The following is a 23189-nucleotide window of genomic DNA, read 5'->3' as shown; positions in this document are numbered from 1 at the left end:
GGAATGACACTCCAAAGTGAAATCTACATGTTTGCAGTTAGGATGGCATGCATGCCAGGATTCTGAATGAGCTGGCTGAGATGGTTGCTGAGCTGCTCTCCATCATATTTGAAAAGCTGTGGCTATCAGGTGGGGTTCCAGGTGACTGGAGGAAGAGTCACATCACTCCCACTTATAAGAAAGGGAGCAAGAAGGACCCGGGGAACTACAGGCCAGTGAATCTCACCTCTGTGCCTGGGAAGATCATGGAATAGATCATCCTGGATGACATGCTTGATCACATGAGGAATGAGCATGTGATCTGAGACAGCCAGCATGCCTTCACTAGGGGAAGGTCATGCTTGACCATAGGTGGCCTCCTATGATGGAGTGACAGCATTGGTGGACAAGGGAAAGGTGACCAGTGTCATTTACCTGCACTTGAGCAAGGCCTTTGACATGGTCCCCCACCACATCCTTATCTCCAAATTGGAGGGATGTGGATTGGATGGGTGGACCACCTGATGGAGAAGAAATTGGGTGACAGGCCGCAGACACAGGGTGGTTATCAATGGTTCTGTGTCCAAGTGGAGGCCGGTAACAAGCAGCGCCCCCCAGGGGTCGGTCTTGGGACCGGTGTTCTTTAACATCTTCATCAACGACACTGATGGCATCGAGTGCACCCTCAGCAAGTTTGCTGATGACACCAAGCTGAGTGGTGAGGTTGACACGGTGGAAGGAAGGGATGCCATTCAGAGCGACCTCAACAGACTCAAAGGATGGGCCCAGGTGAACCTAATGAGGTTCAACACAACAAAGTGCAAGGTTTGGCACTTGGGCCGGAGGAATCCAAGGCATCTATACAGACTGGAAGGAGCAGTCCTTGTGAGCAGCCCTGCAGAGAAGGACCTGAGGGTCCTGATGGATGAAAAACTGAACATGAGCCAGCAGTGTGCTCTTGCAGCTCGGAAAGCAAATGGTATCCTGGGCTCCATCAGAAGAGGGCTGGCCAGCAGGGACAGGACGTGATTGTCCCTCTCCACTCTGCTCCTGTGAAACCCCATGTGGAGCACTGCGTCTGGGTCTCGAGCCCCCAGTACAAGAAAGACAGGGAGCTGTTGGAGAGGGTGTAGAGGAGAGCCACAAAGATGATCAGGGGGCTGGAGCACCTCCCCTATGAAAACAGGCTGAGGGAGCTGGACTTGTTCAGCCTGGAGAAGAGAAGGCTGTGGGGTGACCTCAGTGCAGCCTTTCAGTACCTAAAGGGAGCCTACAGACAGGAGGGGAATCAACTCTTTGAAAGGGTAGATAACTGCAGGAGAAGGGGAAATGATTTTAAGTTGAGGGAGGGAAGATTTAGGTTGGATGTCAGGGGAAAGTTCTTTACTATGAGAGTGGTGAGGTGCTGGAACAGCTGTCCAGAGAGGTTGTGGATGCCCCGTCCCTGGAGGTGTTCAAGGCCAGGTTGGATGGGGCCCTGGGCAGCCTGGTCTGGTATTAAATGTGGAGGTTGGTGGCCCTGCCTGTGGCAGGGGGTTGGAGATTCATGATCCTTGAGGTCCCTTCCAACCTGGGCCATTCTGTGATTCTGTGTGATGTAGAAAGCACCTGGGAATACACTCTTTGGGTTGCTTCTGTGTGATATGGAGCTTTTGTTGAGCTTGGTACCACACACGTTTTAAAAGCAACAGATTTGGATAAGGTCAACTACTTAGATTCAATTTAAAAACACTGGCTTAGAAACAGAAAGCAAGACTCTCGTTGTCCTTACCAGGAGCAGCCTGAGATTTGCAAACTGACATCAAAATTCAGAGTTCTTGTCTTTCCTGTCACATCTTGAATGCTGAAGTTTTCAGCAGCTTTCAAATGAGCTTCAAAAAAGGACACACACAGAACAATGAGAAGAAGAGTACTGCATGCATAGTTAGAAGTTTGGAAAACTTCCTTTGCAGCTATGTATTCAAAATATTAATTTGTGTTCTTTGCCTAAAAGAAAGGTTATTTCCTTGTTACTTACAAGATACCTGTAGTCAGTGAGATCTGTATTAGTAAGAATTCTCTATGACTTCAGTAGGCTGCATATGAGTATCTGCTTGTTTGGAATTTGAAACTAGTCCATTTCAGACAGCAGTCTAGATGCATGTTTTAAGAACAAGGATGATTACCCATTGAAAGGGATTAAATTAGGTAGAGTAAGTAAAAATTTAATAGCTATCCAGAGGTGATGTACAGGCAGAGGTAGTAGGTTTGGCTGAAATTACTTTGACTTATTATGTTCAACGATAACTCTGATAATCCTAGTTGTTTTCTTGAATTGAAAACCTTTCATTTAAAAGCAAAAGTGAAGGACAAACCCTCTTCTGAAGTTGCACGTGAATCCAGATTGTGTATTTGTTGTTACAAATAACTGGGTTTGGCTTCTGTATCGAGAACAGGATGGGCAGTCAGTTTGTATTCTGATGTTGCACGTCTTCCTCACTGGAACAAGGATGGTTTTTCCAGTCTTGGTAAATTAATAGTAATAAACAGGGAGAAAAAGCAGATTCTCTCCTTTGTGCCAAATAGTATTATAAGAGTGAAAAAAATACAGTGAAAAAAGAGTTCTGACACTTGTAAGGCACGATAAGGTCATCTTATTCCATGGCTCAGCACCACCTCTTCTACCCTTCCTAGTTTCCTGGGCAAAGAAAAAGCTTTTGGTATGTAATGGTTAAGATGATCACACGACTTGGATGACCATGAGAGTCTTGTTGACTTTGTTATAGTATAAGGAGTGATAGGTTTAAAGCAAATAAAACCCCTGACTGTTTCTATTCAGCGATGGTCACGTTGTTAGCTGCAGTGGAAACATTTCATTGCCAGTGTGTTAATGACCAACCTAGTCTGATGGGAACTAATTTCCAATTTCTGTTGTCCATCAGGAAAAAAAAAGAAGTTTAACAGACTGATTTGATTGTTCCCCATCCATGCCAATGTGATTTTTATCTAGATACCATTAAAATATTTTCTTGTAGCAAGTGGGAGAAAACAGTACCATCCCAGTGCTGGTAAATCAGTTCATTTGTGCTCTGCAGTTTAGTCCATTTTGCTTGTAAAGCAAAGGGAGCTCTTAGGCAGGATTGCCTGACTGAACAAGAAGAGATGAAATGAAAGCCAAGCCTTGAGATTGGACCTCACAGGCAGCTTCATGCACAGCTTATTGTGAAGCACTGGGGAAAGCCATGCTGTCGACATCATGCTGTACTGCTGCAGTGCTGGATGCTCCTTAGAGTCTGCTGTCAATTACTATCATGCTAAGAAACGTTCTTCAGCTAACAGAGGGGAGCCTTTCAGAGAGTTCAGCGTAGACTCTTTCTTGAAAGCAATCTGAAAACCACCTGTGATACCCTCCAGTTCTGTTTAAGAAGTCAGTGTAAAGTTAGCAGCCGATAGAAACTTAAACAACAGCTGTTATAATAAGACTTTGCATTTTGAATGATATCTTCTGCGAATAGTCCTGCAGATGTGTGATATCTTATGTAAGAGAATGTTAATACAGCTCCATGGGGCAGGGAGGAGCAGTAGGCAGGCTTGGCCAGCACTGAAATTAACTGTGCATTGGGCTATCAAAAATAAATGTGGGTCTTGAGGTGGAGAGCTTGCTGCCCCCATCAGTGAATGGCATGAGGATGTCAGAAAGTTGGAGAGCAATTTTATAGAACGAAACAGTTGTATCATGCAACAGATAGCTGCAAGTTGACAGTTATTTTGGCAATTGTCACTTTCTTCATGACTGATAATTATATCTAGTCTTATTAAAAAAAATCCCCTAGTTCAATATTTTGTAGCAGTTACTTTGGCTTCTGTTTAGTATCCAGCCTGTTATTAGTTTTATCTTTAGAAAATTGAAGTAACCTAATGCTTACTTTTGTAGGAGTCAAGGAAGTGGTTGAGTCACCATCCCTGGAGGTGTTCAAAAAATGTTTAGATGTGGTACTAGAAGACATAGTTCAGTAGGGAAATATTGGTGGCAGGTGGACGGTTGGACTGGATGCTCTTGGAGGTCTTTTCCAACCTTGGTGATGCTATGATTCTGTGAAATTCTTAGCCTTAAATGACAGGATAGAGTATACGTGGTGTTTTCTATAATTCTTGCTGTATACACTACCAAAAAGCAGATGCTGGAATAACTCTAGCAAGTTTCCTAAATATAAACTTCCATTGGAGATATTTATCACATGCCTGGTGTGACTTATTTATCTTCACATGTAGTATAGCATTAATGAATTTGATGTACCTTAGCAGAAAATACGAAAACAGCATGAGAAAAAGGAAGAAGAGATATGTGGAATAATATGAAAGGCACCTAACTTCTTCCAGTGTCTATTTAATCTTACAGGTAGCTTTAAGAAAAAAAAGAAAAAAAAAAATCAAGATTTTGCTTGGCTAAAAGTGAAGCATGTTGTTTATGTTCAGGCATTCAATTTCAAATTACACAACATTTCATTCAACTTTGATGAATGTGAACTTATTGATTCAAACTATTTCTTCGAGTCACAAATTACTCTAAACATAAGATCGTAGGCTTATGTGGTGGGGTGCCTGCCATGAGAGTCTTTGTGTAAAACAAAATGCTCATCTGTGTATCTCAGTGTATTGCTTGCATCCTTTTACTTCTCCAAATGCATTTTGAAAAGATTGGCTCAGCTTAGTGATCTTTCACAATGTACTCGTATTGGGTGCGTGCCTACAGGACAGCTTCAGGATTTTGGTGTATAACAAGCAGTTTGGCACATTTATAGGACAGGACATAAGTATGCAGCAAATCGTGTTCTTGCTCAATTCTACAACTGCTTAACTGGCTGAACTTGGCATTTGAAAATACGTTCTCTTTTACCTAAACAGTCTTTAGTCGCAAGTGAGGTGGAGCTTTGCAAATCCACTTTGCTCTAGTAGGTATAAGCCGTAGCAATATTTAGGCCAAAAAAATTGTATTTAAGTAAAGTTTTTTGGAAGAAAAAAAAAAACCATAAGAAAATAGACAGTGACATGTTCTTAACTGTACAGTTCATTAGGATAAAAGAGCCCTTGAGCTTTGAAGTAAAATGTAACCCTTGAGAAGGAGCCCGATGCACATCTGTGTAGTTGCACTGGAGACCGTGGAACCACACTAATTCATACCAGCTGAAGAGCTGGCCCAGGATTTCATGGCCTTTATAGTTCCTAGATGTTTCCTTTTAAAATAAATATTTATAATTTCCTGTAAATTTATTGCTGGGTGAATTGTGCCAGAGGAACAAGCGTGGAAACTGAAGTTCACTATTAACTCATAGGAAAGAAAACAGGAGTATTGCAATGTCCCAGACTTCTGTAAGTGCCAGTATGTTTTTGCCACACCTGTAGAAACCTTCTCTCCCCACGTAAAAGTATATTTCAGCCTCCCTGGTCCCTTCCATTTATGGCTTCTCTCTGCTGAGACTTTTGACTGGTCCTTGTCCATAACCAATTATACCTACAGAGCCCATGATTGGTGCCAGAGAGCCTCTGCAGCCTCTGCAGAGGTTGATGAGCATCAAGCCTTGGTCAACCCTTCATTACTATACTAAACAGTAAGTTGGTCATTACTTGCATGTTGTCCTGGCTTTTGAGGTCAGCTGCCCAGTTCTCAGACCAACAAATTGTATATGGCATCTTTCATATCTATCTACCTGTAAGGCAAATGCTTCAGATCAGGGCTATGACATGTGCATGTCATCCATGACACCTGTGTATAAAGCCCAATGGAAGAATCCTCAGGAACTCCTTGCCTGGAATTTGTTACTGAACTGAATAGCCGTATTATGAGAAATGTTGGATTTGATTGCAGAAATAATGAGGTCCCTCTGACCTCTCTCTTGGGCACTATTTGAAATGCTACAGTAATAAACAAAAACAACAAGCAATTCAAGTGTCTGTGTCAGTTAGGTCAAGACAATGAGACAGGGATTGCTTGTGCTCCAAACTTATTTCCCTTCACCTCAGCAAAAGTCCCAAGTCTTGGCGATGTCAACTAGTAAACAACATTGTTCTGTGTGCTGAAGCTGTGCGTGAACAAAGGGAACACACAGAAGCAGGAAAGCTCAGTGACTGACACCTCCACGAGCTGGGAGTTCATAGAGCAGCTGGTGCAGTTACACAGTCTGAGGCTGAAGAAGTAGGTCTGATGGGAGAAAGGCAAAATTGGAAATATCAAAGAGTAAAGGTGATTTTTGTCCCCTATTGCAATAAATTTCATCAACTCTAAGGGAAAAAACAGTGGGGATAGAAGTTGAGGAAACAACTTGAGTCACCTCGGTGAAGTTTTTGTTCTCGGCAAGGCAAAATGTTCCCTCTCTGATCATCTCTCAACTTACACAGACTTTTACCATATAGCAGTCTCTGCTTTTAAGATCGTGTTCTGGCTGTTTTTCACTATGGCCAGAGTAGGCAGCTTTCATTCTATGGGGTGAGCAGCATTACAACAGAAATAGATACTGCTGTGGATCCAAGGGGTTCAGCTTGTTTTGTAGAAGGGCTGTGTGCCAGGGAATTCTTGTTAGGAACGTTCTGCTCTACCTGCTCTTCTTTTGGGCTATGGAAAGAGTCCGATTTTTATAGGAGGCTCCTGGCAGAAACAGAGATGTTTCCGTATGTCAGGGGTCTGCTAAGCATGATAAATCACCACTGAAGAAGAGGACAGCTCAGCTAAAAAGCTTTCCTCTGTAAGACTCATAATTGTGGTGCTTTAAGAAGAGTCTTCTGGCGTGCGGATGGAAGGTCAGCCCTTGCCATTTATTCCTCTCCATGGTGGGAAATGATGGAGATGCCACAGTGCTTTCTGCAGTTCTGACACTGTAATGTCATAGAGCAGCTCTGCTTTTACTTCCTAAATTAGAATTCTGTTGCAGATTTGCTTTTGACTCAGTTATCTAATCTATGGGCTGTTACTAGGCAGTGTTTCTCTTCATGAGAACTACTTATTTTTCCCATAGCTGCAAAGTAAAAAATGACAGCTTATTCATTCTAAAATGAATAAAAATAGTGTTAAGTTCTTGACCTTTCTGAGGAGACATAAGTATGAGAACATCCTTTGTCTTTATGCTGCTTTTCATGCCTATAAAGAAAGTGTTTTTTAAAGTTTTCACTTGTAGCAAATGAAAGCACACTTGCTTAGACTGTACAAGACAAATGATGGGAAATGGCATATATTTTCTCCTGACCTTATTATAACGTAAGCTCTCAAAGACTTTGGTGGGAGATTTAAATCATAAGATTTCAGCTTCTTTTTCTCATTACAAATGGATATGTTTGCAGTTAAGACTTTACAGGAGCAGCTGAAATCAGGTTTACCCATGCTACAGCGCGCATTGGCATTGGAACTAGACCACCAACATCTTTTTAACTGAACACTAGGAACAAAATAGATTTCAAGCCAAGATTTGACTCTGAAAAGGGGAAAGAGATCATTATTTATTGTAGGCTGTAGCTTGGTTTTGAAAACATTTCTTTTATAGTCAGTTTTAGCTAATGCAGGTTGCTGAAGAAAGAAATTATCTCCCTCACAAAGGAACACATGGGAAATAATAAGCTTATTAATAGAATGCATGAAACCTGCTCTCTTTTTCATGAAAGAAGGGTCTATGCTATGCTGAATAAAAGTTTCCCCTCTGCATGCTGATGTATTATCCGCATATTGATGTTACTGCTTCATTAGGAAACCTAGCATTTGAAGCTACATTCTGGCAGCGAAAATCCTTTTCGTTTACCAAGATTGGTCTTAGGAGTAACAGAGCCAGTGGACTTGTTTATGAGAAGGAGACAGAGAATCTGAAAAAGACTGAAGCTTTCTTAAGCTGAAGCCATTTTTGATGGCTGTGTTTTACAGTGAACCTTTTATTTCCTGCACTTTCTCTGGTAGAATGCAGCAAAAGCCTGAGGACTTTGAATGTCCATTTTCACTGTATTTGATCTGAATATAAATCAAAATCCACAGAACATGTGTAAGAAAATATCTCCTTTCCTTTCCCAAAGTGTAACAGCTTAGCATGTATATTTAGAAGTTTCTAAATATTTTTCCTTGGTATCAGATGTGTAGAATTCAGCACTCACAGAATTCCCTTCCTGGAAAATGTTAGGTAGAGACTCTAAAAATTACATTAATGTCCCCATATATTCGTGGTGTTGTTTTTTTTTTTAAGTTTATTACAGTAACAACATTGTTGGCATAATTCTGATTTCTCTGACATGACTGTAGATGAAGAGCAGGTCTCTAAATGGAAATGCATCATCGTGCACCACTGGAAGTGTGTTGATGTGGGCTCAAAGTGAGTCCGTGTTTATTTCTGAAAAATGAAAAAGAAAGTGCATACTGTGCAAAGGCCAAACCAAATTTCAAACAAAAGCAAACACCAAAAACACAGAGAAGGTGTAAACTAAGAAGTTCTGGATTTTCTTGGGAAATAAATTTTGAAAAATGCTTTTGGATGTGGAGAAATAAGTAATTTTATTTGACCCAGTGAGACTGTTTCCTAAAAGTCCAAGGACTGGAGCCCTCACTGGGGCTGTTGGGATGAAACTCATTTCCCAAATGCCCCACCACTTCCCATTCCCTTCCAGGCAACCGCTGTGCTGCTCTGAGGAAGGCAGTGCTGGTGTGGGTTTCCCTTTCCAGAATGCTCTGTTGGGTTTCTTGCTGCCCATCTTCTACTGCCTGATGGCACAAGCAGCTCCTCTCCCACTACTCCATACGTATGTGAAGGAAGCAGCACTGCTTTGTAGATTAATCTATCAACAGATTCCCATGCATCAGCCTTATATTGCCCCAGTTTCCCCATTACTCCTTGCATCTTGGCTTTCCTGAAGATGTGTTCCTTGCCCATGTTCACACAGCACATGGAGGACCAGATGGCACTGCTGTTCGAGACATGGGGCGGCTCGGTTTTCCTTCCATGCTGGATTGAGGCAGGAGTAATGCCCCTAAAGTCAGCAGACCAACAGTGATGTAAAAGCAGTATACTTCCCTCATGTGTCTGTAAAGTGACAATTGCTTCCCTCCATCTCCACGTGGGCTCTTTGCTGTAGGAGGACCAGCCAATATAATAGTGATTGGTTAATAACAGGTCCTGGAGATGTTCCAACTTCAATAATATTTTTTAAAGTGCCATTAATTCCCATTTCACTTTATCCTTAAGTGAAACGACTGAATTTATTACGAAGGTGTCTCTCAGACTGATTCTACATTAAGGCAGGAAGATGCGTGTGCTTTAAATCCTCAGTAGATCTGGTTTGGATCAGGGGAGGGAGGTTAACAGAGCCGTATCTTCAGTGTGCAGCTGAAAATGAAGCAAAACAGTCCCCGTGTGGTTGCAGCGGTTCATGATTTACAGGGCTGAATTCACTGGGCTGCCCCTGCTGCCGAAAACGCACGCTCTCAACCGCTGTTGATTTTTGAATTAAAAAAATGCAGCTCCGTACAGAGTTTACTTTAGTGCTGGAGGGCAGAGAAATGTAGGTAAGAGCCGTTAATCCCCAGCAGGCTGCTGGGCAGGCGAACAGACACAGATGACAAAAGTTAATTGGAAACATGAGCAGCTTAACAGAAAACATATTTGTGATAATTGAGAGAGTAACGTCTCCAGAAAGGAAACTCTGCAGAGAGAAGCTACAGAGGAGAAGTGGCCACTGGTAGGTGAGTGAGATTTTTCAAGCTTTCTCTAAGCTCTGTGCTGACTTCTTTCTAAGAATGCATAATGCTCAAAGTAACTAACCAAATAGGATTTGGGCTCTCTGAAGGGCACAGCTGTGCAATTACTGCCACCGGTTTCTCTTACAGCTGCATGATAAGCATGGTAAGGTGTAAATTAGGTTCATTGCATAAGGACACGGTTGGTTTTGGTTTTGTACATGGAGTTTTATTCTGAGTTTTTGTAGATGAGGATCTCTCCCCCATAACTGAAAGAGCTTTGGATTTATTTCTTTTTCCTTACTCTTGCATTTTTTTATACTTGAGGTTTTTCTAAGAATTGAACTCGGACAGCAAAAATTTTGCCAAAAAGCTGAGAGAACCCTTGATTAGAAAACAGCGCTATGGTTGTGCTAATGAAGAAGTATGAATCTAATAAAGAAGAACATGTTGCAAAGCACATTTTGGTTTGAGCTATTTTTTTTTCTTTCAGGAGGAACTAAATATAAATTACATAGTGGGAGCTTGTTGCTGTGCTGCTGAATAGGAAAACTGGCTTTTGTTTTCATTGAATGATACTGATGTTTAAAGCAGTGATGTGTGTCTGCCTTTTCAGTGTTACTACTGCAAAGCTCCTACTGTTTCATTACAAAAAGAATCTCAAACCAGCTATAATATCAGATACCACTGTGTTTTGTGTCTCTTTTTAAAAATTTTAATTTAACTTTTTTCCAGAGCCTGCAGACAGTACAGCCTTCCAGCCCACAGGAATGAATGAAAATGTATCATCCTCAGTTCAAAGCTGCAGCGGTACTACTAGTTGCAATAACTCCTCGGCCATCCCTCAGCCCAGCTCTGCTATTAAGCCTTGGCGCAGCAAGTCCCTCAGTGCTAAGCACACAGCGACGTCTTCCATGCTATCCGTAAAGCAGCCCGTACCAGAGCCTCCAAAACCACCCTCAGAAGTCGTCAAAACAACTCCCAATGGCCAAAAATCCATGCTGGAAAAGTTGAAACTCTTCAATAGCAAAGGAGGCTCCAAAGCAGGGGGGACAACGCTTGAGTGTTCTACGTCTCGTGACAGCAGCTGTGAAAAGCTAGAGACACTTCCCAGCTTTGAGGAGAGCGAAGAAATCGATGCCACAAATCAGAATGTGAGCAATCCAGGATCGATGTCCAGTAGCCCCAAAATTGCACTCAAGGGAATCGCACAAAGGACTTTTAGCCGGGCACTGACTAATAAGAAAAGTTCTCCCAAGGGTAATGAGAAGGAGAAAGAGAAACAGAAGGAGAAAGAAAAGGATAAAAGTAAAGACACGGGAAAAAGAACATCTATCACCGAAAAGCTGGATGTGAAAGAGGAACCAAAAGAAGAACAGACAGTGCTAACAACAACAGAGATGCCAAAAAAGTCCTCAAAGATCGCAAGCTTTATTCCAAAAGGAGGAAAGCTGAACAGTGCCAAGAAGGAGGCCTCGGCCCCTTTGCACAGTGGAATACCAAAACCAGGAATGAAAAACACCGCAGGGAAATCCTCAAGTGCCCCAGTTTCTACAAAAGAAAGTGAGAGGAGCCGCAGTGGGAAACCTGGCTCAGGACTCTCGCATCAGAAGTCTCAGCTAGACAGCAGGAATTCCAGTTCCTCTTCAAGCTTAGCCTCTTCCGAAGGAAAAGGCATCGGAGGCCTCAACAGCAGCAACAGCAGCCAGTCTGTCAGCGGGCCGACCACCACACACAGCACGGGAAGCAACACCGTCAGTGTTCAGCTACCTCAGCCCCAGCAGCAATACAGCCACCCGAACACGGCCACAGTAGCTCCGTTCATGTACAGGTATGGCTTACTGCTGGGATCATCCCTTTGGAAGATGGCCTCTGTGTAGGAGGATTCATTGGAGACACTTTATTGGGGTAGTGAGGTGACAATACGGATGCTGCGTGGAATAATACAGTCGTATATTTACCCAGAAACTGTTGTGGAAGGCAGTCAGACCAAAGTTGGAGGTGGACTCAGTGATCTTTATGAGTACCTTCCAACTTGGGATGTCCTATGATTCTCCAGTGTCTAAGAAATTGTGATAATAGGAGTTTGGATAGTTGTACCTGACACTTATAATACTTCATATCCGAATGCTAACACCAACTGCTCCAACTGCTGCCCTTGGACCATGTGGATTAGGTTTATTTTACACATTGTAGCTCGTAAGTGTGGCTAATGGTGGTGACGAATTAAAACAAATTAAAAAATAGAAGTCGATTAGCATAGGCAAGGCTGCTCTTCTGTGCCTGCATTAACCCAGAACTAGATATTCATAAGATTATCCATCTGTGGGGGGAGCTAACCTCCAGGCCAGCATCTTGTGTGTGACAGTGGCAGTAGAGGAAACATAGGGAAGAGTAATGAGAAGGAAATGACTATAGAATCTTTCTGAGGATGTGGTGCCAAACCTGACAATGACAGAAGAAATTCCTGAGTCTGATGGCAAAGTTTCTGGCTTTGACAGCCACATCACGGTTTTCTTTCATGCTCCTTAGTTTTTTCAAGCAGTTGTTCTGCCTTTGTTATCTTTTTGCTGCTCGTGCTTGCCAGTCCAGGTCTATTTGAGCCACCTCAATTTTGGCAGCTCGATCTACCTGACGGTTATTTTGCTGTTAAACCATGACAGTGCTTTTATAGACCTCTGTCATATCTCTCCTACCCTCACAGTGTGTCTTTTCCGGCCATGTTTAGTTGCTGCTTGTGCTGCTTGTAGATGTTATTCACACCATTTTGTCTACTTTTATCACTTTCTTCTGTAATTTTGCAGTTGAACTGTATGGTTTTTTGCCCTTGATCTCTTGGCAGGTGTAATGTAGGAATGGTTGGTCGTGTTGTTTTTGTGTTTTTGTTTTGGTTTTTTTTTTCGCAAGCAAAATCAAATTTTTAAATAAAAGCAAAATGAAGGAGAGAGATGCAAAAGAATTGCTCAGACCTATGTAGGCAGGCAGGAGGAGAAGAGTGACCCTTGACTCTTCTGAGCCCGAGTGTTATCTCTGTGTCTATGGAATAAGGTGCCAGATGTCATTCTGGTATGTAGTCATGTGAAAATGAGAAAGTTGGAAAAGCAACATCTTAATACTTATATTTATGTTACATGTTCTGTATTTCTCTTGTTCTCACTTTCATCTACATGCATTACCATTACTGTCACATCTTTGACGTATGGTGGGATCTACTAATGCCAATTTTCTGAAATTTATTTAGAGGTGAAAATTGCTATAGTAGCTTGCACTGTTTAAATCCATAATGATATCTAACTTTCTCATCTTGTTATTCACAGCTATAACAGATTCCTTAATGTGGATCTGCAGCTCAGACACAAACAGTAGGGGAGGGGAATGAGCCTAAAGTATCACTGTTAACACGTTGTGGATATAATCTCTGTAGAAGTTGTTCTAGGTTTCATATAAGGCCAAGTGAAATTAAGAACACTACATTAGTAATTGCTTGCTATGCTTTTGCTCTTGTACAGCACTTGTTTTGACAGGAGAACTTCCAGCTGCTTGTTGATGTGGCTCTTAGAGCAAAACACAGCACAGGCAGTAAAACGAAGTAATCCAAGATACGCTACTGACATCTGACAGTATGTTCTCACCTCGTCCCTTTTAGATGGCAGCCATCATGTCAGATAGCAAATTGGTGTTATCCAGTCATTTATTTTAAAATAAAAATGAGTGTCATTGCTAGTTACTGAAGAAAAATCAGCAGGAGTGTAAGATGCCATCACACACTACCTGCTTTATATTTATGTAAAGCAAACTATTAGAGAAGATCAGATTAATCACAACAGATGATTGATGGTATTGATAATTGAAATGAACTGGAAATCCAAGTTTCTTAGGACTCCATTTGAAGAGCTAAGAAGCCTATGTTTGACCATGAATTTTTATTTTTTACAGCTGAGTGCTTGCTTCCATTTCTAGGACATAGTTCAAAATGGGACTAATGAATTATGTAAAATCAGTCTGCTGGTCTATTCTGGAGGGGCTGATGGCAGGTGCAATTGTCTAGTTGTTCTACGTGAGCTAATTTTAATGGAGGCTGTCTGCACATCTCTATTTCGCTTTGTCTTACAGATCACAGACAGAGAATGAAGGAAATGTAACAGCTGAGGCCAGCACAGGAGGGGTCAGCATGGATTCTACTCTCTATGTCAAAACTGGACAGCCTGGTCTCGAAGACCTCTCAGGTATGTCTTGCAGGATGACTTACTGTGTTGCAATTAAATGAGAATGGACTAAAGCAAGTTTGAAGTCAGGAGCTCTGCTGTAGAGAAAATTTAATTTGCTTTAATTTCTAATATTTTATTTCCTATTAGTAATGGTATGTTTTAATTGTTAGCAATGGAAGCTGGATGTCAATAACACGAGTAATAGATGCTCAAGTTGTACGCAGTGCTGTGTCCCCTGCATTTCCTGAAACCATTAGGTGTTCTGGGTGCATATTGTCTTATGGGATATGTGCAACACCTTTCAGGGCTAATCTGTAGTGAAGATCCTAAGTATTCCCATATATATATATATGTAAAGAAAACTAATTTTCTTTACTTGCGTGCTTCTTTGCTTGCAGAAGAGAAGTGTGGTTTTTTTCACCAAGAAGAGACCAAAATCCAGTTTCAGTTTAGCATGCACAAACTGGAGCTGATGATGTGAAACTCATGAGAATACTAACAAGTGAAGTTTGAAAGTCATTTGTACTTTTTTCCTGGATTCTTGCTACTGGAGGGAGTACTTGATCATTAGCAATCATTTTTTAGCTTGCCTATGGTAACTAAGCAGTTTCTAATAACCATATTCTATTTAGGGTCTAAAATGTACATTTAAGCCACTGTCAAGTCTCCTCCTTCCATTATGATTTTAGCAATGCCTGTGATTTTGTTTCTTGGATACTATTACAGTATATCTCATTAGTCATAGAATATCCTGGGTTTTTTTATTGAGTTACTTTTGGTCTCCTCCACATTAATGTGAGTTTTGAGACTGATTATCCTGCTGGGAGGGTCATACAGCTGTAAGTTTCACACCTGCATTGATTTCATTTTGCATTATATTTTCTCTCAATGCCACATTTGCCTACACACATGCTGTTGGCAAAGCCACGCAGCATCATTGGTAAGGAAAAGGACTGCAGAAGTGCATAATTGTGTAAAAATGTGTTTTATACATAGGTTGGTTAAAAAATAAAAAGTCAAATGGCACAAGAAATACCATTCTTGATAAAATTTTTGGGTTCATACTTGAATGATTGAGTCAGTTCAAAGTATGAAACACAGGATGTCCAGCTTCATAGGCTTTTTCAGCATTACCTCCTAATTGTTGTTGCTGGGCTAGATGACATCCTGTCAACTGGGAAGAACTTACAGATCACAGAAGGTCCTTAGTCTTCTATGACAGAGGTTATATAAACAAGAACTATTATTCAAGTAGAATATTTGTTGGGATCCAAGAATGCAGGATGACACGACAGCCTCAATGAATCGAGATGCAAAACCCAGCTGTGTGTAGCCAAACTCCACAGACAGCAGCAGTCAATAAAGGAGTCTTAAGGGAAAATGAAAAAGCAAAGCAAAGTGATCCCTCGATCCAAATAAATTAGAAGAAATAAGTAACAGATTTCTTCTTTTCCTCCATAGCAGCTATTGGAGCTTTGGTATAAACTGTATATGAAACAAAAGAGTGCAGGTAGGGAAAACAGGAAGCTGAGTGATATAATGATATCGCCTGCTCACAAAGAGCCAAGTGATTCAGTAATTTTTAGTGACTCTATCCGATGTCTCTCTTCATTGTAAGTAACTGAACATCATTTAAGTTAAAAAAAATTGAATCAATTTAGATTAGTGATAGCAATAGAAATTAATTTACTTGCAATAAATCTCGTGTATGTTCAGTTACGAAGTTACTTACTGTTTGCCTTCATCTCTTTGAGAGAAATGATCTGTAAAAGAGCACTCTGACCTTTGTTAGACTGAAGGCCTATAAATATTTTATGTTCTTTACTGCAATAATTTGTTTTCTGTCCCAGGGACCCAGTGGCTAAAGGAATCACTCATGTTAGATGGCTATTTCCAGTTCAGCCTGATCATAATTATTTGATCTTGGGCCTAAGTGAAATTTATTGTTAGGTTATTTCCTAGGGACTAGGAACCTATAAAACATTGCTAACATGGACGCTAACTGAGTCATCACTGTTTATTTCAGAAGGGCTAATGATGATATGAGCATAAAAATCTATTTTCCCCTCCCTAGATAGTTCCTTGTAGTCAGGGCTCCAGCTCTTTTGTTAAGTGCTTTGTGCTGCTGCTGCTTTGCAAGTAAGAGTCTGTCACTTGGTCTGTCTTTGCCACCAATCTGGCATCCTTCAGAAATATAAAGTTTAAAACACGTGGGAAGTGCCAATGATGAAGTAAAAGGCTATTCAGTCTGCTCCTTGTTGCTTCTGATTTGTATAATATATAGATGGCCATATAACCAGCTGTTGTATGGATGACCAGTATCCTCACAGCTTAAGAATTCATGACTTGTGCAGAAAAGGTTAATACGAAGTGTGAAGTTTTAAATCTGCAGTAGTAATTTCTGTAGTCATGATCTATAAACCCTTTAGAATGATATCATTCCCTTCTGTGCCCAGCAAGTTCTGTGATGGCTTTTTGGAGATGTTCTGCTTCAGTGTGGAGCTTACAAAAATCTGATAGCACTACTGGAAGTCAGTAGTCACTTCTCCTCAACCTATTAGAAGATTTAATTATATAAAACTCACCTGAACTAGCAACCAAGGCATTTCTTAATTGGCAGCTGAGGGCAAGTAAATAACTTATACTGAGACACTAGAGGGATTTAAACTCTTAGTGTGGAGTTAAAGGACAGGGTAAAAATCTGTTTAAAGCAGAGTATTTGAAGAATTTCGTTTCTACATAAATACCAAGGAAAGTAAAAGTTAATCCCCAGCTTTGTGTTGTGTAGCCCATTTAAGCAAGGATAACTCTGGCAATGTGGATAAGCAAAACCTTTGTCTATTTTACCTAAAACATAACTCAGCCTAGAGCACCCAGTCAACAGCATTTAGGTCACTGGTGAGCTGTTGCTGTATAATGAGATCTGTTTGAAAAGGGAAGCAGAAGTTCTTGTGAAAATATAGTACTATGAAAATTGGCTTGATGTTAATTGTATCAATATATGGGATGCAAATGATGGTATTGATGGAGTACGCTTTCCAATGATGTTGAAAGTTAACTGGGATTTAAATTGGGTCATGTGGGGAAATGACAATACAGAACCGTGTGGTGCAAAGGAAGCCTGTGCAATAAAGTTAACAATTCAGAGCTGATTCTCTCTGTCAGTGGCACACGCCTGCTGTGGGTGAATGGAATCTGCACTGTAATCAGTTTGGAGTATTAAATATTAGAGAAACGTCTCTGAGATGGATTCAGGCAAAGGTAACAGCTCAATTTGGTGCTGTTTCCTGCCTTGTCCTTTCCAATGGCTTGTTTCCCCTCTAGGAGAGGATCCAGAAACTCGGCGATTACGAACTGTGAAAAACATTGCTGATCTTCGACAGAACTTGGAGGAAACAATGTCCAGTTTGCGGGGAACCCAGGTCACTCACAGGTAATGACATAACTTTATTTGTGAGAAGATGTAAAGCACTCTGGTCTTACTTTGCATCTCTTAGATCTAGCTGAGTTGCATCTTTGGAAAATGATTAAGCCTGACAGGTGAAGATACCGTTCTTTTATTTTACCTATAAAGCACAGATCTTGGTTTCTGTTCAGTGTTTATGGAGTTTTATGATGAGCAACTGATGGTAGCAGTTTGTATATAGAAGCAAAGTTGGAGAATAAGCAGCGCTGGCTGAAGGCATTAGGTGATGTTTGAACATGGGTTATCATTTGAAATGTTTCTTCATCTTACCCCTTAAACAACTTCAGTGCATTACGCCCCTCTCCCCCAGTGTGTAATATTTTGTTTAAACAAGCAGGTGAACTGTGCCTGACCCACTTGAAAGAGTGCATAACTTGAATTCTTGGCCAGTCTTTGGACAAACAATTTTTTTCTGACAGTATTAGTCATCCATATATACAATTTTACTATATTTTTTAGCAGCGTTTAGAAATCTCCAGCGATATTTAGAATATGCTCTTATTATGTTTGAACATTCTGTGACTCAGATCTGTTCAGTGCTGAGCAGGAGACTTGGGATAGTGAACTGTTGGCCCCTAATGAGGTGAGGGGTCCTGTACAGTGCTTACAGACTCCAGCCCTGCATGAGTTAATTGCATGCATGCCTTGTGCTTTGGCTTTGTATCTAAACTGAGCCAGAACTTGCAAAGATAAACTACCAGCGCATGTAAGCACTTTTCAGAGTTCAATTAATGTGACAGCTTATTATGGTTTAATTACTGTAACGATAGGATTCTTAGGTTGTTGCAGTGTATGCTCAATGCTGTACTGGAACTAGTACAGTGCTGCTATCTTTAAAAACATCCGCAGTAATAATTTAAAAGAAAAGTTATGCTATGTTAGCTGAGCAGGAAAAGAAGGATTCTTGTAGGTAAGAGAAGTTGCAGCTATGGATCTGGAAAAAGGCATTCAGGCCATACTGGCATTATCCTTGGAAGGGATGCAACACATTCACACTCTCAGACATGCAAAATATGACTTAATATAGCTGATGCTTGTAAAAAACAATATTTGTAGGCTGTGACCTGAAATATGTTCACAACCAGAGCTCGGTGTAAATATTGTCAATATTTTGAAAAATATATTCAGTTCATCAATATATAAAAGATATTTTGGAAAATACTGCTTTTCTTACTTCCTCATTTAATCCTTTCTTTAGTGTAGGTATGGCTCTCATCTCCTGAGTCTTTCGGAAATGCTGGCAGTAAAAGAAAATGTATCAAAAGATAGTTTTTCATTTGTTGTTCCTTTCCTTTGCTTAATATCATACTCCCTTGCTTAGAGTGGCAAAATGTGGCATAATAGAGTTATATGTGATTGAAGGTGGAAAAAATTACACTTGGATACTGTGGATAATCCATTAAAAATTCCTGTTTAAGTCTTCTACCATCTATTTTGAACAGCAGGTGGCCTGAGTGCAAAACTATCAGTGTTTAAGAGTGGTGCTGGAGGGATGGGCCTAACTCTCAAAGCTTTGTAGCAATTGAATTCTGTTAATGCTTTACTCATTTGTGACTTGGTAAATGTTCTGAGCGTAGATCTTGCCATCTGTACACAACATCACCTGAAGTCTCATGATCTACAGAGCAGTCCGTATTCGATCCCATACTTTTTAATTTTATTTTTAAACAGCACCTTGGAAACGACGTTTGACACCAATGTGACCACCGAGATAAGCGGTCGCAGCATTCTCAGCTTGACAGGACGACCAACCCCTTTGTCATGGAGACTGGGGCAGTCCAGCCCCCGCCTGCAGGCAGGTGATGCTCCATCCATGGGGAACGGCTATCCTCCCAGAGGGAACGCCAGCCGCTTCATCAACACAGAATCAGGACGTTACATGTATTCAGCACCTTTGCGGAGACAGCTAGCATCCCGTGGTAGCAGTGTCTGCCATGTGGACATCTCAGACAAAGGAAGTGATGAAATAGATTTGGAAGGCATCACCATGGATGCCACCGGCTACATGAGTGATGGAGATGTGCTGGGCAAGAATATCAGGACTGACGATATCACCAGTGGGTAAGTGCCTTTTCTTTTGCTGTTAAATACATTATCTTCAGGTTGTGCATTTTTGCATTGTGACTGTATGCCCTGTGACTATTGGAAAATGAATGAATAAATAGAACTGCAGTGATGCTATTGGTAAGCATTTGGAGGGACAGCTCATTACCACAGTTAATTTACTCAGTGAAATTTAAGTTTATGTGTGTGTTGAAAAGAATTATTCCTGTAGGTAAGTATGGGTGTGTATGATTTAAACGTTCTGCTGAATCAGGGTCGTTGTGCCAAGCCAACCACATGCTGCAGTGCTCATTTATGCCCACAAGATGGGGAGAGTGAAGCATTTTTTTATATCTTAACTGAACTCTGTAGCTGCCTGAAGGTTTAAGGAGAACATTCATGGAAAGAAAATGAGATTACACATTGCTGCGTATGTCAAAATAGCTGTACATGTAAATCAAATCAAAAAAAGAGGTTCATGTACAGAAGTGTGAACTGATAGAAAATCATTATCAAGATTTTACGTCAACATTTTACCTTCATTGTGACTGGTTAAAAAATGAAAGTATTGGCAGTCGAACTGGATGATCTCCAGAGGTCCCTTCCAATCTCTATGACTGTGATTCTTTGCTCCAAGGTTGGTGTTTAGTTAATTGTAGGAAGGTTAGCTGTTGTTTCTTAGCTCAAATACATCAGTGTTAGACTAGTGTTAAAGCTGATCTATGAGGTGCAGCTGGCTGATTTGCTTTTTCTTCTTAACTTCTGCCCTGCCTGGCCACCTTGCATCCTTTGCTTTTCTCTGATTTTTTTTTTAATTAAGTGACGTTAGTTGTAGCATTACCCTGTTTGGAAGATGTAGCATCTCATCGAAATACAGAGCTGGAAGTCAGGTGCTTCACTGTCACTGATTTAATCAGCAAGTGGTCTAGAAACCTCCATTCATTCTGTCCGTTTTGAATCTTCGGATGTTTTCAAACTGTCCTTTCTGAAAAATCAGACTTCATCTTTAACTCTTTGTTGAAGAGGCATATAGATATGTTGAAGAAGCCAGTGCAAAGAATGTATAAAATCCTATTTCAGGTAAAACCCCACTAGCTGTTAATATGTTCATCATGCACTGTACTACCAAAATGACTTGTTTTCATAAAATGAAGCAGCCTACACCTACATTCTGTTTATTGTAGTAACAGTTATTGCCTTTCTTGTGGCCTGTGACTTTTATTCAAACTTATGTTTGTCTTAAATAATTTTTGTCTTAAAATAAGGAATATGAGTTCTGAGTAGTACCACCAGTTTCTGTAAAACACCAAGGATGAATTGAGAAGTGTCCCAGGCAGAACTGTCATCTCATGCATTTGCTTTTCATATCTTAGAAGAGCCCCAGTCTTTGCAGATTCAATGTCAGTCAGTGTACAAAGATCAGATTCCAGGTAGAGGGAAAGGGAATAATGAGAAAGCAGTTCAGTTTATGAATACCATTTCCAGAGAAATCTGTGTCTTCGTTCATCTCTGAATATCATTTCCTTTTCTTTGACTACCTGGTCATCCCATAGAGTATAAAGGGGAAGTCACCATAGTCTGAAAATACAAAACTGTGCTCTTAGATTCTAGGTAATAACATGTTTCTGTCGGTGGTACCTCTGTCACTGAAGTAGTGTATCAAAGCAGTGAGCTAAATCCCAGGCTGGCAAATACAACATTTAGCAGAACAGCTCTACAACAGCTCATCCCTTGCCTTAACTGTTGGAGCATCTTTAACTGAGAGAAAAATGATATGAATAAGTACTTGACTCTTATTTCTCTCTAGTTTTTGAAGAGGGGCAGTAATTTTCCAGCTTTTACTTATATAACCGTCCAGAAATTGATAAATGAGATCTCAATTTAGGACAATAGTTGTATATAAATACCTTTTCCTTCTCCACACCTGTTGCCTTTAGCTACAAAAGCTTGCGTTGCTAAATAGTGTAAGTTTATAGATTGTTATTGATACTGTTGAATAAGTTCCAAGAGCAGAATCTATATTATAGGTCAATCCACAGTCAGAATGACTTAGCTTCATTTTCAGATTATCACTGGGGTTTGAAGCTCGGGCATTTTGCAGAGCTTCTTATTGCTGTACCAGTGGACATCTGAAAGGAGCGTTCCTGAAAGCAACCTCACAATTGGGGTTAAATTGTCTGTGGAGAGTAATGACGTGCAGATTCCTTGAGAAGGGAGTGTTGCAGTATTGAGTTGCAATAACAGCATCGGATGTAATCCCCAAATCAATTGGGAGAGGTAAACTTTCTGTCAAAAAGATGACGGTGTTACCCTTGGTGAATCTCACTGACACCTCTTCATGCCAAATGACCATCTGCAGTATAAACAGATGTTTTGGTAGTTTCATGAGTTATCTTCATTTTATTCTCACTTATAAAAAATTGGGTTGCAGTATGTCTCTGTGAGAGAGGAATAATAAGCTGCTTAGAAATCAGAAAGTTGCTTGTAAAGAAAGCATCATTGCTGCTTGCTGCGGAATGAATCTCTGAGATCAGTGCTAGGGTGAATGTGTCCAGTATTTTCAGAAGCTGAGTTACTGTTTGCAGAAAACAGCACAAGAGGGCATTTATATAATGAATAGCTCTTTATTAGCTGATGTATGTTTCACTTTGTCATTTTCAGTATTGCTCCAGTGCTGTAGTCTGAAAACCTCGGATCTGTGTTTTCATTGGCAAACTGATAGGGAAGGAAGCCAAAATATTTGTTACAGCCAAAATAAATCCAATAGCCAAGGTAAACTATTTGAGCCCTATGATCCTGATGCTTTCTCTGAAATGTACTGGGTCATGGGAAGTTTCATTTGGCCTCTTTTAATAAGTCTGCTCAGGCAGAGCTCTGGCATACATCGTTAGTATTGATTTCAAAGGTTAGAAAGAGTACCTTTTCCAAACAGGCAGAAAATACCAGTTAAAACTAAGAAGGTCTTCCGGTGGTGGATCGAAGGTAAGAAGCAATCTTCTTTTGGAAGCTAATACATCAACAGAGCAGCAAAGCACCCGGACTGGGGTTGGTGCATGGTGTCCTGGTTCCAGGTGTTTGGTCCTCCAACACAATGGTCTGGGCTTGCAGCCTGCTCAGAAGGGGACAGCAGGGGGCACAGGGCTGTTGCACCTACCCACCTCAGAGTTATGCACTCCTTCCAGGTAGGGAGGCAAACTCAGTCCTTCTGGGGGGTTTGTATGGAGGGTTTTGTCCACTTCAGCCTTTAGCTGCTCACATACGTGTTTCTACGTTCTGCCTATTTTTTTTCTCCTGTGTTCTCTCTAATGAGATGTAGAGTTCATCTTGTTTTTATCTCTCCTTGGAGTGGAACAACAGAGCTCTTGCTTAACGTTATTTTCTTTTAGTTTAACTAATCCTCTGACATTGCTTTCGTTACCTTAATTGCAGACTGCTATGCAGAATTAACAGCTTGGCTGTATTGATTATTCCCAGTTACAGATTTGCTCAGGAAATGGTCTGTGATCAGCAAACACCATTCAACCAGTGTTCCTTGTTGCGGAAACATCTGTTGCAGCAAAATGTAGGTGTGCTGGTTTGACAGCCCAAGCCCAAGAACCTGCACTTGGAGGCAGCGTGGACAGGAGCAGTCCTTAGCCCTTCTTTCCATTTCATTAATATCCCCATTTGTTTGCTGCTGTGGAACTGATCCATTCCCATCCAAGACTCCTGTTTTCACAAGTAGTTAATGTGTTTGTGTGTGTGATGCTCATGGGATTCTCATTCTTGTTTATTCAAGCCTTTATGCTCTACGTGGATCTTTCTACAAGCATTT

The 23189-nt window shown here is 40.8% G+C and overlaps 1 protein-coding gene across 11 annotated transcripts in view; it reads left to right on the top strand.

Moving 5' to 3' along the window:
* The window catches only part of NAV2 (neuron navigator 2), a 332145-nt gene that overhangs the window by 224511 nt on the left and 84445 nt on the right, over nt 1–23189 (top strand). For all 11 annotated transcript variants that reach the window (XM_003206105.4, XM_010710730.3, XM_010710731.2 and 8 more), the window contains 4 exons: nt 10394–11489; nt 13772–13884; nt 17191–17299; nt 19004–19393. In XM_003206105.4, the coding sequence (XP_003206153.1) occupies nt 10394–11489; nt 13772–13884; nt 17191–17299; nt 19004–19393 (1708 nt within the window). The remainder of the gene's footprint in view (nt 1–10393; nt 11490–13771; nt 13885–17190; nt 17300–19003; nt 19394–23189) is intronic.

This window comes from Meleagris gallopavo, chromosome 5, assembly GCF_000146605.3.
Source record: "Meleagris gallopavo isolate NT-WF06-2002-E0010 breed Aviagen turkey brand Nicholas breeding stock chromosome 5, Turkey_5.1, whole genome shotgun sequence".
NCBI classification, from domain to species: domain Eukaryota; kingdom Metazoa; phylum Chordata; class Aves; order Galliformes; family Phasianidae; genus Meleagris; species Meleagris gallopavo.
The sequence above is the reverse complement of the archived record's forward strand: the minus strand, read 5'-3'. Positions and strand labels throughout refer to the sequence as shown.